General features: G+C 42.4%; 1 protein-coding gene across 1 annotated transcript in view; it reads left to right on the top strand.

Moving 5' to 3' along the window:
- The window catches only part of Mtpalpha (monolysocardiolipin acyltransferase Mtpalpha), a 134,690-nt gene that overhangs the window by 105,998 nt on the left and 14,616 nt on the right, over positions 1–14,076 (top strand). The window contains exon 11 of the mRNA XM_067145136.2: positions 258–460. Coding sequence (XP_067001237.2) covers positions 258–460 — 203 coding nt within the window. The remainder of the gene's footprint in view (positions 1–257; positions 461–14,076) is intronic.

Here is a 14,076-nt window from a genome sequence, read left to right as displayed (position 1 = left end):
GAATGTTTAGAAAAGAAAAGTAGAGGAAAATTAAATGGAAAATGAGACAATATAAAGAAAATATCAGATACATCTTTAGGTGCCCTATGAACTTGTGTGTAGATACACAATACCAACACTAGACAGATTGGCTAGTGGAGTGTAGAGATTAACAAGTTTTCACTGTAAATTATCAGGGTTTTTTTCTTCTCACAATGCTGTGATATACTAATATATTTTAAATGATGTCTAATGTGTTTTAATCATTTTTCCTCCAGGTCGCAAATCAGGCAAAGGATGCTATATTTATGAAAAGGGTACGAAAGATCGTGATGTGAATGAAGAAGCTATGGCAATTTTCCAAAGGTATAAGCTGGAGCCCAAAGGCTCTCAGGAGTTAAAAGACAAGCAGCTACGAATGGTGTCTCGTTTTGTGAATGAAGCTGTTCTATGCCTACAAGATGGTATTTTGTCAAGTCCTGTAAGTCTTATGAATAAACATTATAGTATAATACATTTAGAATTTTTACAGATATGTTTACAGATTTATTTTTATCAAATAAAAATAATGAAATTTAGAACATACCAACTTAAACTGGGCCACGAAAATGCTACGCAGGCGTAGCAGGGGGAGAGGTGATACTCCCACGTGGCGCTTTCCAGGTGGCGGATAGGGGGGTCCTAACCGGCTTGCCGGCGGACTTGAGGGAAATAAAATACCTCTCGTGGACCAAACACACTACCCCCTGCGGGTGGGGGGGCGCTCGTGTAGAATACACCCGCGGTATCCCCGGCCTGTCGTGTGAGGCTACAAAAGGGGCGACCTAGGCGCGGACATGGAGTGCGGTTTGGTTTAATGTGTTGGACCTCCTGTGGATGGGAGGTGTTTAATACATTCATAGGTAATCCTTGCCTGTCATAGAAGGTGACTTAAAGAGTCATGTAGCCATGGTCTCCTATTTATTTTTTATTGTTTTTTTTTTTTGAGGGTTAGATCTAGACCATCTCAACATTTTTGATGTGCGTGCTGCTCGGAGAGGGAGCTCCTACGTGTGCGACTACGCTCGAAAGTCCGTGCCAGCAAACCACCCAGGAAGCGGCGGGTGGGAGTGTTATGGACCCGGGCAGTAGTATCCGCCTGACAACACAGGTCCCCGCACAGCCGAATGCCAGAAGGACGTATTCTTATTAATTATTTCTATTTATTTTTCCTATGTTTAGTGCTCTGTACACGGTATGGGGTACATGCTATTGCGGGTGACTGGAGGAAGGGAGTCCTAGTGCTCATTGCCTCAGTCATCCCTTATTAGGCATCGTCCAACATCGGACCCCGGGCAGTACCTGCTACGACCAGGTGGGTATTGCCTTGGCTGCTTGGTTCAGCTACGGAGACCCCTGATCGGTGTGGGTGGCATTCGGGGAGGATGATTTCGGGCATGGCGTCGAAATAACTTCCGCCTGCCACCTCGGGGAGTTCGCTACCCAAGTCTTTAACTTTTGATTCTCTAAGGGGGGCAACCCGTTGGGAACAGGTGCAGCGACTAAGTGTGGGTTCCAGCTTCCCTAGGTTCCTGGTTGCTACCAGAACCGTTGGGCAGGATTTCAAGCTAGTTAAATTGATCCTTTTCAGTCTGTATATCGAAGGTGTATATGGTGAACTTGAGGACCTGAAGAAAATGCGCAATGGTGATTTGCTTCTGAAGATGAGCACTGCGGTCCAGGCCGATCAATTGCTTAAGCGCGACCACTTTGGCGACATCCCCATCAAAGTGGAAGAGCACAAAACATTGAATCTGGTTCGTGGAGTTATTTTCCACCGTGATCTCGTCCTGGACACTGACGATGAGTTGATGGAAGACATGAAGCACCGTGGCGTGACCCACGTCCGGCGTATCACACGCAAAGTCAACGGTGAAGACGTTGCCATGGGTGCGTTCATGGTCTCCTTCAAATTGTCAGTGTTGCCCGAGAAAGTCAAGGTAACAACCTATCGTTGCGATGTGAGGCCGTACATCCCGCCTCCTATGCGATGCTATCAATGCCAGCGATTCGGACACATGGTATCTCGTTGTTCGAATCAGTCAGTGTGTGGTACATGTGGGAAAGTAGCTCACGGCGCGGAGGAGTGCACACCTCCGTACAAGTGCACTAACTGCTCTAGTCTTCATTCTCCTCGGGATCGGACCTGTCTGACCTATCTGAGCGAGAAGAAGATGCAGGAGATCAAGACACTGGATGGGTCATTCCTACCAGGTAGCGCGCCGTAAGTTTAATTCTCTGAATGCACCGTCCAAGGCACTAGACTTCAGCTTGATAGCACAGTCCCTGCCAGGTTCCTCATTTTCAACAGGAACACCTTTTCAGAAGATCGCTGCGCCCAAGACGGCAGTTGCTCCTGGGAGCAACACTGCAAAAAGAACAAGCTCGAAGGCTGGTGCATCCCGGCCTTCGACTATCAATCTGCCTGTGCCAGCTAAGAAATCTACGCCGGAACAGAAGGGGAAGGAGACAACATCTCCTTCCGCTACAAGGTCGGCGAAAGCCGCGCCTAAGCCGGCACAGGTGGCATCGTCGACCAGGGCTGAGAAATCCCCTCCCAGCCCATCTAAAAAAGAATCGACAGCGGGGAAAAAGAGCGCCCTTATCAGGCGCTCTTCCAAATCTCCTACCAATGGGGCCTCACGCACTCCACCCGGAGGGACTGATTCTGCGTCAACAGGTCTTCCTTCAGGGAAAACTGCGCGCTCCCTTCGTGGGCAGAAACCCCGCCCCTGGACTACATCGAAGAAATTGAAGGCCTGCATCACCTCGTCTAGTGACGACGCGCTGCACATGGAGCACGAATCTCCATCTTCGGATGGGGATGTGAGTGTAGGTTAGATTAGGTAGCATTACGCTGCTCCTTTCCTAAACGTCAGAAGTCACACTTACAATATGGCACTGTTACAATGGAGTTGTAACGGTTATGATAGGCATCTTGCTGAGCTGCGCCAGCTCATTAGCGAGTATTCGGCGAGTATAGTCTGTATTCAGGAAACAAATTTCCAACCAGGTCGTCATACGGTATTGAGAAATTTCCGACTATACTCGACAGAACGACATTATGCTCACCGGGCTTCCGGTGGCGTTGGCATTTTTGTCTGTTCTGATACCTACAGCGAGGAGGTTCCAATAAGAACCCAGCTGGAGGCCGTAGCTGTTCGCGTTCTGCTGCCTGTCATAACAACAGTGTGTAATGTTTATTTTCCACCAGGACAGGCTCTTAACATCAATGAAGTCACTGATCTTCCAGATCAGCTTCCACAATCCCTTCCTCTTGTTGGGCAACTTTAACACCCATCACCCCTTCTGGGGCTCTGAGATGCCTTGCCCCCGGGGAAGAGAGCTGGAAACATTGGTAACAGAGCTGGATTTATGTATTTTGAACACAGGGGAACCAACACACTACAGTGTACGCTACGGCACATATTCTCGCATAGACATAAGTCTATGCGGCGGAACATTGGTTCCGCTGTTTCTGTGGAGAACACACGACGACCTTTGTGACAGTGACCATTTTCCCATCATTCTTACTTTGATGAACCGAAAATCCGTCGAGGCTCCTCCTCGATGGATTCTTAAACGTGCTGATTGGCCAAAGTACACATCACTAGAACAATATCAGGCGGACCGTCAACGAGGAAATAACTTCAATCACCCAAGTTATTCTTCCTGCTGCCGAGGAGTCTATTCCGTTGTTCTCGGGGACTCCTCGCCGAAAACTCGTTCCTTGGTGGAATGTAGAAATAGCAGCAGCTATCAAAGAACGCCGTCGTGCTCACAAACGTTACCATAGACAGCCTACTGCGGCCAACTTGGTAACATTTATGAAACTCCACGCTAAGGCGCGAGTTCTTATTCGCCAAAGTAAGGAGGCTTCATGGGAGAGATACGTGTCGTCTATGACGTCGCATACTCCATCATCTCAAGTGTGGACCAAGCTTCGACGGATTTTGGGTATCCAAGGATCATCTCATGTACCAGGAATTTCCATTGCAAGCAGTGTCGCCACTGACCCCCTCACGATTGCTAACCATCTAGCTAGTCATTTCGCGGATTTATCTGGCTTCAGGAATTACCATCCTGATTTCCTCGCTCTGAAGCGGGAGGCAGAACGTCATCAGCTTAGTTTTGCCACCCAAGCTTCAGAGAACTACAACGTGCCCTTTACGGAGTGTGAACTCCGCATCGCCTTAGCGCTTTGCAAGGACACGTCTCCTGGACCGAACACCATCCATAACCAGATGTTGAAACACCTTAGTGATGATAGTCTAATATATCTCCTTCGTGTGTTCAACCGAATCTGGATAGAGGGTGATTTTTCCGTTTCAGTGGCGAGAGGGCATCGTCATTCCTGTCCTCAAGCCTGTCAAAGATCCTAAATATGCAGGAAGCTACAGGCTGATTTGTCTTACAAACTGCCTGTGTAAGCTATTTGAGAGGATGGTAAATCGCCAGTTTGTGTGGTGTCTGGAGAAACAAGGACTTTTGTCCGAGTACCAGTGTAGTTTAAAAGGCTCTCGATCCACCACTGACCACTTGCTACGCCTGGAAAGCTCTATCCAGGATGCGTTTCTCCGCAAACAGCACTTGGTAGCTGTTTTCTTTGACTTGGAGAAGACCTACGACACCACATGGCGATATGGTATCCTTTCAGTCCTGCATCAGTGGAGATTCCGAGGTAACTTGCCGGTATTTATTGCGAATTTTTTGTCCCTCCGTCTATTCCATGTTTGAGTAGGGAGGTCATATTCGCAATATCACGTTCAGGAGAATGGAGTCCCACAGGGATCGGTCCTTAGTGTCACTCTGTTTGCGATTGCCATAAAGGGTATTGTCGCTGCTTCTGGTCCAGCAGTAATACCGTCGCTCTATGTGGACGATTTTGCTCTTCACTGGCCCTGGTCGATTTGCGCCTTAGCCTTCCGAGTACAGTCTCCCGTATCTTGCGAGATGATGAGCATTCAGCAGACCTCGTCATCCGCTTTATGAGGGATAGTGGTCTGTTTTATTGCGTGTAATGATGTCCTTTGTTCTGGGGCCTATTCCACGAACGAACTTTGCAACTTTGCACTTTGCACTTTTCAGTTCAGATTTTGTTCCACCATCACTTTTCAGATTTAACTTGCAAAGTGAAAAGTGAAAAGTTAGGAATCTTTTCACTTTTCAAGCCTGTTATGTTCCTCCATTGGTACAGAAATGCAAAGTGCAAAGAAATGAAGTGAAAAGTTTTCATAAATCTTGCAAAGAGGTGATTCCCTTTTCATATGTTAATTAACGAGTATGTACACTAGTTTCTCGGCTTAGAATTTGGTTTAGTGATATAAACACGTTACGACGTGAGCTTTTATTAGCATCAAGTGAGGACAGTGATGAAGAATCCAATAAGAGAACGTACAAAGACGAGATTAATTTTCATAACCTCACTTCGACGGACTTTCGCGAGTGATTTCATGTTACCCCAACACAGGCTCATTATATTCTTGAAATGATCGGACATTTATTGAAACATGTATCAAAAAGAAGTCAATCCCTTTCCGGAAAAGAACAAATTCTTACATGCTTACATTGGTTAGTAAATGGTGCCCAGCTGCACGGTGTAACACCAATGCATGGGACATCAAAACAATTATTTGCGAACTGTTACCAAAGTTGTAGATGTTATAGTAAATGTAATATTCCCTAACAGTACATTGGCCTGATAATCCACTCAATATAGCGACGGCATTTCTAATGAAGGGTGAATTTCCTTCTGTGTGTGAATGTGTTGACGGCAGCCTACTCTCGTTAATATTGATGTGTCATAATTTGAGAGGTTGTCTTTAAAGTTGTCGAAAAAGTATGTCACGTTTCTCCTTGACAACTTCCAGCACAGCCAGCTACTTTTAATAACCTTTTTTCCCATGATAAAAACGTAAACTGTACGACAATTATACCGTCAAATTCGCCGCGAAAAGTAAAGCATTAAAATCGTAGAGTATTAGGCCTATACAGTTTGCTCATGGAATAAACTCGATCGTATCACTCATTCGCAAAGACTTTTCACTTTGCGAAAAAATTGAAAAGTACAACCTAGACCATGGTGGAACAGAAAGACTTTGCACTTTGCAAAATTTGAAAAGTGAAGAGTGCAAAGTTGAAAAGTTGCAAAGTTCGTTCGTCGAACAGGCCCCTGGTGTTTTTCGTTTCAATTGCGCTTTTATCCCATTGACTTCATTTTAGTTTGTGTTGCGCGTTTTAATGTGTTATTTTAACGTCTAACATAAAATATGTGTATATATCTGCCCTACCAGGCAATGCCTTACTCCTTTGTTTCCTGTATTTTCTCTTATTTTATTAGAAAATAAGGCATTGCGTATTAGATCACCATTTTTTTTAAACTCTAGTCAGTGGACACGTTTTAAACTTTTAACTTCATACCTCATGTCGTTCATCTCGTTCCATTAGGGGCCGATGACCTTCGATGTTAGGCCCCCTAAAAAAACAACCTCCATCATCACTTAAACTGGGTGGTTCGGAAAATTGAAGTTCTTGTGATATTGTCCCCATACTAGGAAAAGTGAAATTTATTTAATACAGATCTATATATATAAAATAAGAGTTTTGTTTGTTCATTGCTCAGAATTTTAAAAGAATGGTATTTCTGTTTTCGTCATGTCCACAGTATCACGGAAATGCATCTTTTTTACTTTTCCGTAATTCCTTCTGTATGTATGTACATGCATGACGAGAAAACAACTGTAGAGAATATAATGATAATCGGTATGTAAAGTCAGGGAATGAGCCACTACAATCTGGGCTATAAATCATTTTATTCATGCTGAGCGAAATGGTAGTTTAGGGGAAGGCCTAAAAGTTATATAGAATTAAATTTCCAGTCAACTGTGTCTTATACATTTTTAACGTACGGGCTATGATAACAGAGATATTCATGAATTTGTATTTTTGTTGCTAAGTCCATATGAACGCCGAGCCACAAGAAAATAGATAAGCCGTATTTAATGAAAATCGGTTTATAGTCGGGGAATAAGGAACTACAGTCTAAGCTATAAACAATTTTATTCACACTGTATGAAATGGTAATTTAGGGGAAGGTGTCTAAAATTTAATTTTTAAATACAATACCTATGTTATTGGTCCTATCGAAAAGTACTGCATAACAGAATTTATTGAGAATACAATTACTGATCATTGATGTTTTATTCAGTTTTACCATGCTGACTATTATAAGAGTGGTATTTCAGAATCGGAAGAAAACTAAGAGGCCTACAATTTCGAAATCTCATACCATTAAATTGACCATCGTTTGTTGTGATGTTCTTTGTCTCTTATGCTGCGATTACTACTGTGTACCAAGTATAACAGCCTGCCTGAATATTGGCAGAAAATAGCAGGGGAGTTGGATAACTTTCTTCTCTAGCATACGATTTCTTTGATTCATACATTTTCTGATACTGCTTCTGTGTAACACACTGGTTCGTCATGGCATTTCAGCTATTCAATCCCTACTCTGGGCCACTGATTGGAATGAGGGATGTGCACATTTAACGGAATAACGGCAGAGGAGCGTTCACGGGTGTCTGCGGCCTGGTCATTCCAGCCCTGCGGCTTTGAACTGTTAGATTGGCAGCATACTACTGTTCGTTAAAAGTGAGAAAATGTGTGGTTTTTCATTTGATTGAGTATTTCATATGATAGCATTGTTTTTAATCGCGACATTCCTACTAGCGTCATTGTAATGACCTATGTTGATTTCACTTGGAAAAACCACTAAGGCAGTGTTTGAGGAGTAAAAAGGCAGGTGGAGAGTGAGAGTCTGCCACTATAATGAAAATTCCCCAACTTGATTATGATTGATGGTAGGCAAGAGGGCCTACCATTACAATGAACATTCCCTAATCCAATCTTCACTTAAAAAAGATGTTTGGTGACTTTCCTGTCTTGTTTCTAGGGTAATGTTAAGAGCTATGCAATTTAATACAATCTTATGTGTACACTACCTAACCTGGAATTCTGTATACAATTTAGAATTCTGTAGCAAAGCACGGGTACATCAGCTAGTCATGAATAAATTTCTTCAGTTAAGTACTTCCTTTCTACATGAGCTGTATCGTGCTGCTGGCACCACTGTTTGTAAATTTCATGCATGTTATTGATATAAAACAAGGCTCAACGTAGCTTCGATTGCTAGATGATCAGCAGCAATGATTTTGCACTAGGAATTAATGACAGCCATTTTCTTACGAATCAGATTTGAACTTTTTTGAACTGATTGTGTTGCTGTCTTGTGGAAATCCTCTTTTTATATTTTGTATTGATTCCTCACTGTTGCCATAGAAAGGTTCTACCCAGTCATAAAAAACATCCTCCTTCGAACCTCTAGTGGTTAGAAGAACGTTTATGCAGACTTTCAGTTTCTGTCCATTCTCTATGGTAAATAACAGTTATAACCATACACTTTCTTCAAAACATCGAATCCCCAAATAGTTTTCCGAATTTTTGTTCTCGGCTCCTTTCACTTGACTTTTTATCTTGTGTGAGCTCATTACCGAAATGAATTTATGCTCTGATGCGCTCAACTACAATGTACTTGTCCTCAAATTTTTTACCCTGCTGTTTTTCTATGAATTTCTAAGTGGCAATAGTGGTGGCAAAGGAATAGAAATTACAGTGGAACCCCTTTTTAACGAATTTCAGGAGGATTTGATATTTCTTCCTTAAAAAGGATTTTTTCCTTAAAAGTGGGTTCAAAGAAAATAGGCTATATATGACAAGAAATAACACACTTTTATGTCTTCAACTTATGTAATGTCAAGAAGTAATAAATGAACATACCGTATTTATTGCAAGTGACTAATTTAATGTATTGAACAGGTGGATCATAATAAAACTTTGTTATTGTATATACCGTATTTACCCGAATAATGCCCGCACCGTCATTTTAGGAAGACTCATTTTGAAAAAAAGTTAAATGAACTAAAATTCTTCCATCGAAAGAGTAACGTTGGCATAACAAACATTTTGTATCACTCCGCAAGGTCCACGTGGTCTTTACACAAATACGAACATGTAAATTTACGGATATAGCTGCTTTGCCAGAGATGATTAAAATACATTATCACTCTATGAAATATATTTTCCATTAAAATGAGCAAGTAGGCTTACTTACGTGACAGGTATTTCATTAATCTGAACTTGCAATAGGCTCTATTCCCTGTAGATGGGAAGATTCTTTGTCTCTTGCATCACTAGAATCCTCTCCTAAATTACTCACAAGTTTGTCACATTCCACGGCTAAAACACTTCTCACACGCGGTCTCCTTTTACTGGACAGTAACACAACCGGTGGTGGATAATTTTTTTCGTGCAATGTAAACACTTGAAATAGACACACCGGCGAAATCTGATGTTAGTTTTGCGATACAGTAAAACCCTGTTAATTCTAAGTCTTTGTAATACAGAAATCGGACTTCCAGTTACGTGATTTCGAATTAACAGCCATCTTGTAATTCAGAAATATCAACCCTCGCCAGTTTTCGCGGATTCTGCTTTTCCGCATACTGCCTGCTACGTGATACTGTGGTATTCCTTAAAACTCTGAATACAAAAGAATTACGATTTCACTCTATTTTCAACTATGAAACACCCGATAGACACACCGAAGTGAGTGCAATTGCGGAAAGCTATCTCTGCACGTTCCGGAAGACATGTTCTATCATGACACGGAGAAATTTTGAATTTAAATTACTCTATAAAATACAGTACTATTTAAAAAAAATGTAAAGTCAGTTTAGAATTAAAAGTCTGAATTGTTTACTGTTTAAATATGTCATATGGGGACAGTTTTCTTCCATCTACGGTTGCACAAAGCATAACTGTACACTCAGCATCGAAAACTAAGTGAGCCAGGAGCGTGTTGGCAACCTTGACGCAAATAAAACCTGCACTCCAATTTCGTGCCTCAAAATTAAAAAAAAATAATTTAAAAATGCAGGGATTATTCGCGTAAATATGGTATTAATATTAAAAACTCAAATTAACAGAAGAATAACAGAAAATATTTACAAAACATCCTGCTACCATATGCGACAGTAGACGGTACAACCTGCGACTGTCTTGCCAAGGGTTGGGCGGCTGTTACCAAACCTGACAAAGTAAGGGAGAACCAATGGCTATGGGCAGAGGGGTTCACCCTTAGGGGGCTTGTTGAAGCCATTGTGTAGGAAAAGACACAAGAATTCAACTGGAAGCTGCTGCCTTGTGGATGTGGCTGGGGACTGCTAAAGGCTAAGGGATATATCCCTGTCAGAAAATCTTCTCTAATGTTAGGCCTAGCAAGTCAGTTGGAGAGTAACTCCAGTCGCTTTCAACACTTATACGAGCCTTGGGTGCAAACAAAGAACTCGAAGTAGAAAACAGCACCCACACACCCACGCCAGGTATGATGGCTTACAGCCTGATGATAGGCCAAGCCTTGCAATTGTGCAGCAACCCCGGAGAAGACAACACACTCGAATGGGAACAATCAATGTATTGAGTTTGACTGGGAAATGTGAAGAGTTAGTGGATATCATGGAGAGAAGGAAAATATCAATCCTAGGACTGAGTGAAACTAAATGGAAAGGTAAAGGGAAGAAAGCGTTGAGGAAAAACTATACCCTCTACTGGAATGGTAACAACAAAGAGATGAGAAATGGAGTAGGATTGATATTTTCTAAAGAGTTAGATGGTATTACAGAGATCCAGTACGTCAATGAGATGATTATAAAGACAACAGTTCACCTTGGGAAAGAGAAGCTGACACTGGTGCAAGTGTATGCCCCTCAGACAGGTTGCAATCAAGATGAAAAGAACAAGTTTCTCAGAGACCTAGAAGAGACCATCAGTGAAGAGAGGGCAATAATCATCGGGGACCTCAACGCACAGCTCGGGACCGACAGGAATAGCTATGAAAAGGTGATGGGACCACATGACTATGGGAAAAGGAATTCAGAAGGGGAACATCTCCTAAACTTCTGCATAAGAAACTGTTTGGTAGTAAAAAACAGTTGGTTCAACAAAAGAATCCATTATAAGATTAACCGTTACAGCTGGGATGGAAAGAGCAAGACAGTCATTGACTATGTCATTACAGATAAAGAAAGAAGTAGACTTGGGACTGATATCAAGGTGATTCCAAATGAGAACCTCAATAGTGACCACCAGTTATTAGTAGCAGATCTGAAAGTCATTAATGTACCAAAGATAACAACCAGGAAATTACCTAAGATTAAGGTGTGAGAAATACAACAGATTAGAAAAAGGACAGACTATCAGGTCCATATCAGAGGACAACTGCCTACAGAAGTGGTGAGGTAGAGTGGACAATATTTAAAAACACCTTAATAAAAGAAGCAATAGAGGTTTGCAGGAAGACAAGTGCGAGAGTAAGAGAAAAAGAGGCACCCTGGTGGAACAAAAGAGTAAGATCCTCATTAAAGGAAAGGAACATGGCACAAAAAGAACGAGATAGAGAGAAATCCAAGCCAGAACAGGTAAGGGACGAGGGGAAGATCAAGAGACCTTGAGCAAGTTTACTGGGACAAGAAATTGAGAGTTAAGAGTAGTAGAAGAGGAGAAGATAGTGTTTGGAGAAATTTACTCAAAAACTGAAGGAAGGCAGCAGAGGCAATATGAAACTATTGTTCAGAGTGATCAAAAACAAAAGGAATTCAGTTGAAACTATCAAAGCAATTGAGGATCCTAATGGAAACCTGGCCAGGAAAGAAGAGGACATCAGAGAGGTTCTGAGGAATCATTTTGATCACCTATTGAACAAGACAGAAGCAGATCAGAAAACAAAAGAACCAGCTGTTGAAACCTGCACAGAGGAACCTCCCATTACATGGGCAGAAACAGAAGCAGCCAGTAAGAAGATGCCGCAAGAGAAATCCCCAGGCATCGATGTAGTGAGCATGGACATGATTAAAGCAGCAGGAGTCCAGGGTTTACAGTGGCTACACAGAGTACTCAATGCAGTTTGGAAAAATGGCAAGGTAGCTACTGATAGGAGCAAGGGTGTCATTATCCCCCTGTTTAAGAAAGGAAATTGCCGAAAATGCTCCAGCTACCGGGGAATAGCACTCCTTTCTCTTGAGAAAATCTTAGAGAGCAGATTGTGAGTCAGAGCCACAGTTTGAAGAGGAACAGTATGGCTTCAAGCCTAACAGGTCCACAACAGACCTAATCTTCAGAGTCCGTATGTTAATGGAAAAATACTGGGGAAAAGACAGAGATCTGTTTATGGTTTTCCTTGACATTGAGAAGGCATATGACAACATTGCAAGAGAGAAGATATGGGAATGCCTGAGAAAAAGGAATGTGCCAGAGGGACTGGTGAGGAAAGTTCAAATGGTGTAAGAGAACTGTCCCAGCTGTGTGCACTTGGGTGACATTCATCCTGGTTCAAGACCGAAAGTGGAGTCCAGCAAGGCAGTGCACTGTCCCCATTATTGTTTATCAGCATCATGGATGACGTAATGAAGAACATCAAGAAAACCTCTGGTGAACTAAATACAATGGCCTTTTCTGATGATGTGATCTAGGCAGAAACTGAGGAACAAATAAGTCGAGACTCAATGAATGGAAGGTGAAGTTCCAGGAGTTCAATCTCAAGATAAGCGAACTAAAAACAGTAGTGATGACAATAAACAGAGGGCGACGACCAGTGAACATCATGCTAGGAAACCATCCACTAGAAAGTGTGGAAAGCTTCACATACCTCGGCAGTGTAATATCTCGAGATACACTAGCCACGAAGGAGGTGGCAAATAGAGTGCAGGCGAGCTCTCACTTTTACTAGCAAGTACGAACACTCCTCTGGGATCCCAAACCAAACCAAACCCCGTGGCACTACAGCCCCTAAAGGGCCTTGGCCTACCAAGCGACTGCTGCTCAGCCCGAAGGCCTGGGATCCCAAAGTACCAACAAAATCCAAGCTGGTGGTGTTCAATCAGTACTTCATACCAATCTTAACGTATGGTATTGAAACCTGCACCCTCACAGAGAAAGACTCATCCAGGTTGCAGGCATCTGAGATGAAGTTCCTTAGGTCCACAATTCAAAAAATCAAACTCGACAAGTTGAGGAATGATGTGGTTAGGAAGGAAGCTAGGATTGTTACATCGTTGTTAGATCGGGTCAGTATGTCCAGACTGAGATGGTTTGGGCATGTAATGAGGATGGAACCAACAAGGATAGCATATGTTAACTTGCAGAGACATGTGGCAGGGAAGCGGATGGTGGGAAGACCAAGAACCCACTGGATGGACATCGTAAGGATGGGCATTGCAGATCGGGGAAAGGCACTGGAGGACGTCATTAACAACAGAACGTATCTCAATAAGACTAAGTGGAAGAGACTCACCAACAGTACCTAGGAAACTGGAACTGTAAAATAATGATGATTTACAAAACAGCAGACGTAACAGATTCCTTAGTGAGCCCTTGGGAACACAACCTGCAGCAAGAAAAGAGAAACTGGTATTACTAACTTGCAGTTTTAAATTGAAGGAACAGAGGCCTAGCATGATTTTAAAGAGATTTCTCATAAACAGACAATGAGGAGGTATTTACCTTCACTTTCTGAAATAGTCCAGTACAGTAGTTTGCTTCCTCTTGCCCAGATGTTTCACGAAAGGAAGTTTTCTCTCAATTTGGTTGAGACTTGATGAGATCTTCATCAACCGGCGAACAGTATCCAGTCCCTCCACTGCTGCCTCAAAAGTTGGTTCTGCTGGATCCTCCTCTTCTTTCTCTTCAGTACTTTGTCTTTTTTGCATCGTCACAAAGGTCTCCAACATCCATCTGTGGTGCTGAGGTTAGGATATCATTATCATAAGTAACAAATTCTTTGAATGTGGTGGTACTCAAGTTCTATACAATCCCCCAGATTTCCCTAATGCCATCAGTAGTATCATCTTCATTAAAAACTTCTGAAATGGCACGAAAACTTGCATCACCAAAGCAGTTTTGAATAGTGTCTGTTGTGACTAGTTACCATGCTGCTACAAACATATG

Source organism: Anabrus simplex, chromosome 4, assembly GCF_040414725.1.
Source record: "Anabrus simplex isolate iqAnaSimp1 chromosome 4, ASM4041472v1, whole genome shotgun sequence".
NCBI classification, from domain to species: Eukaryota; Metazoa; Arthropoda; class Insecta; order Orthoptera; family Tettigoniidae; genus Anabrus; species Anabrus simplex.
Note: the sequence above shows the minus strand (reverse complement) of the source record. Positions and strands in the feature narration are given on the sequence as shown.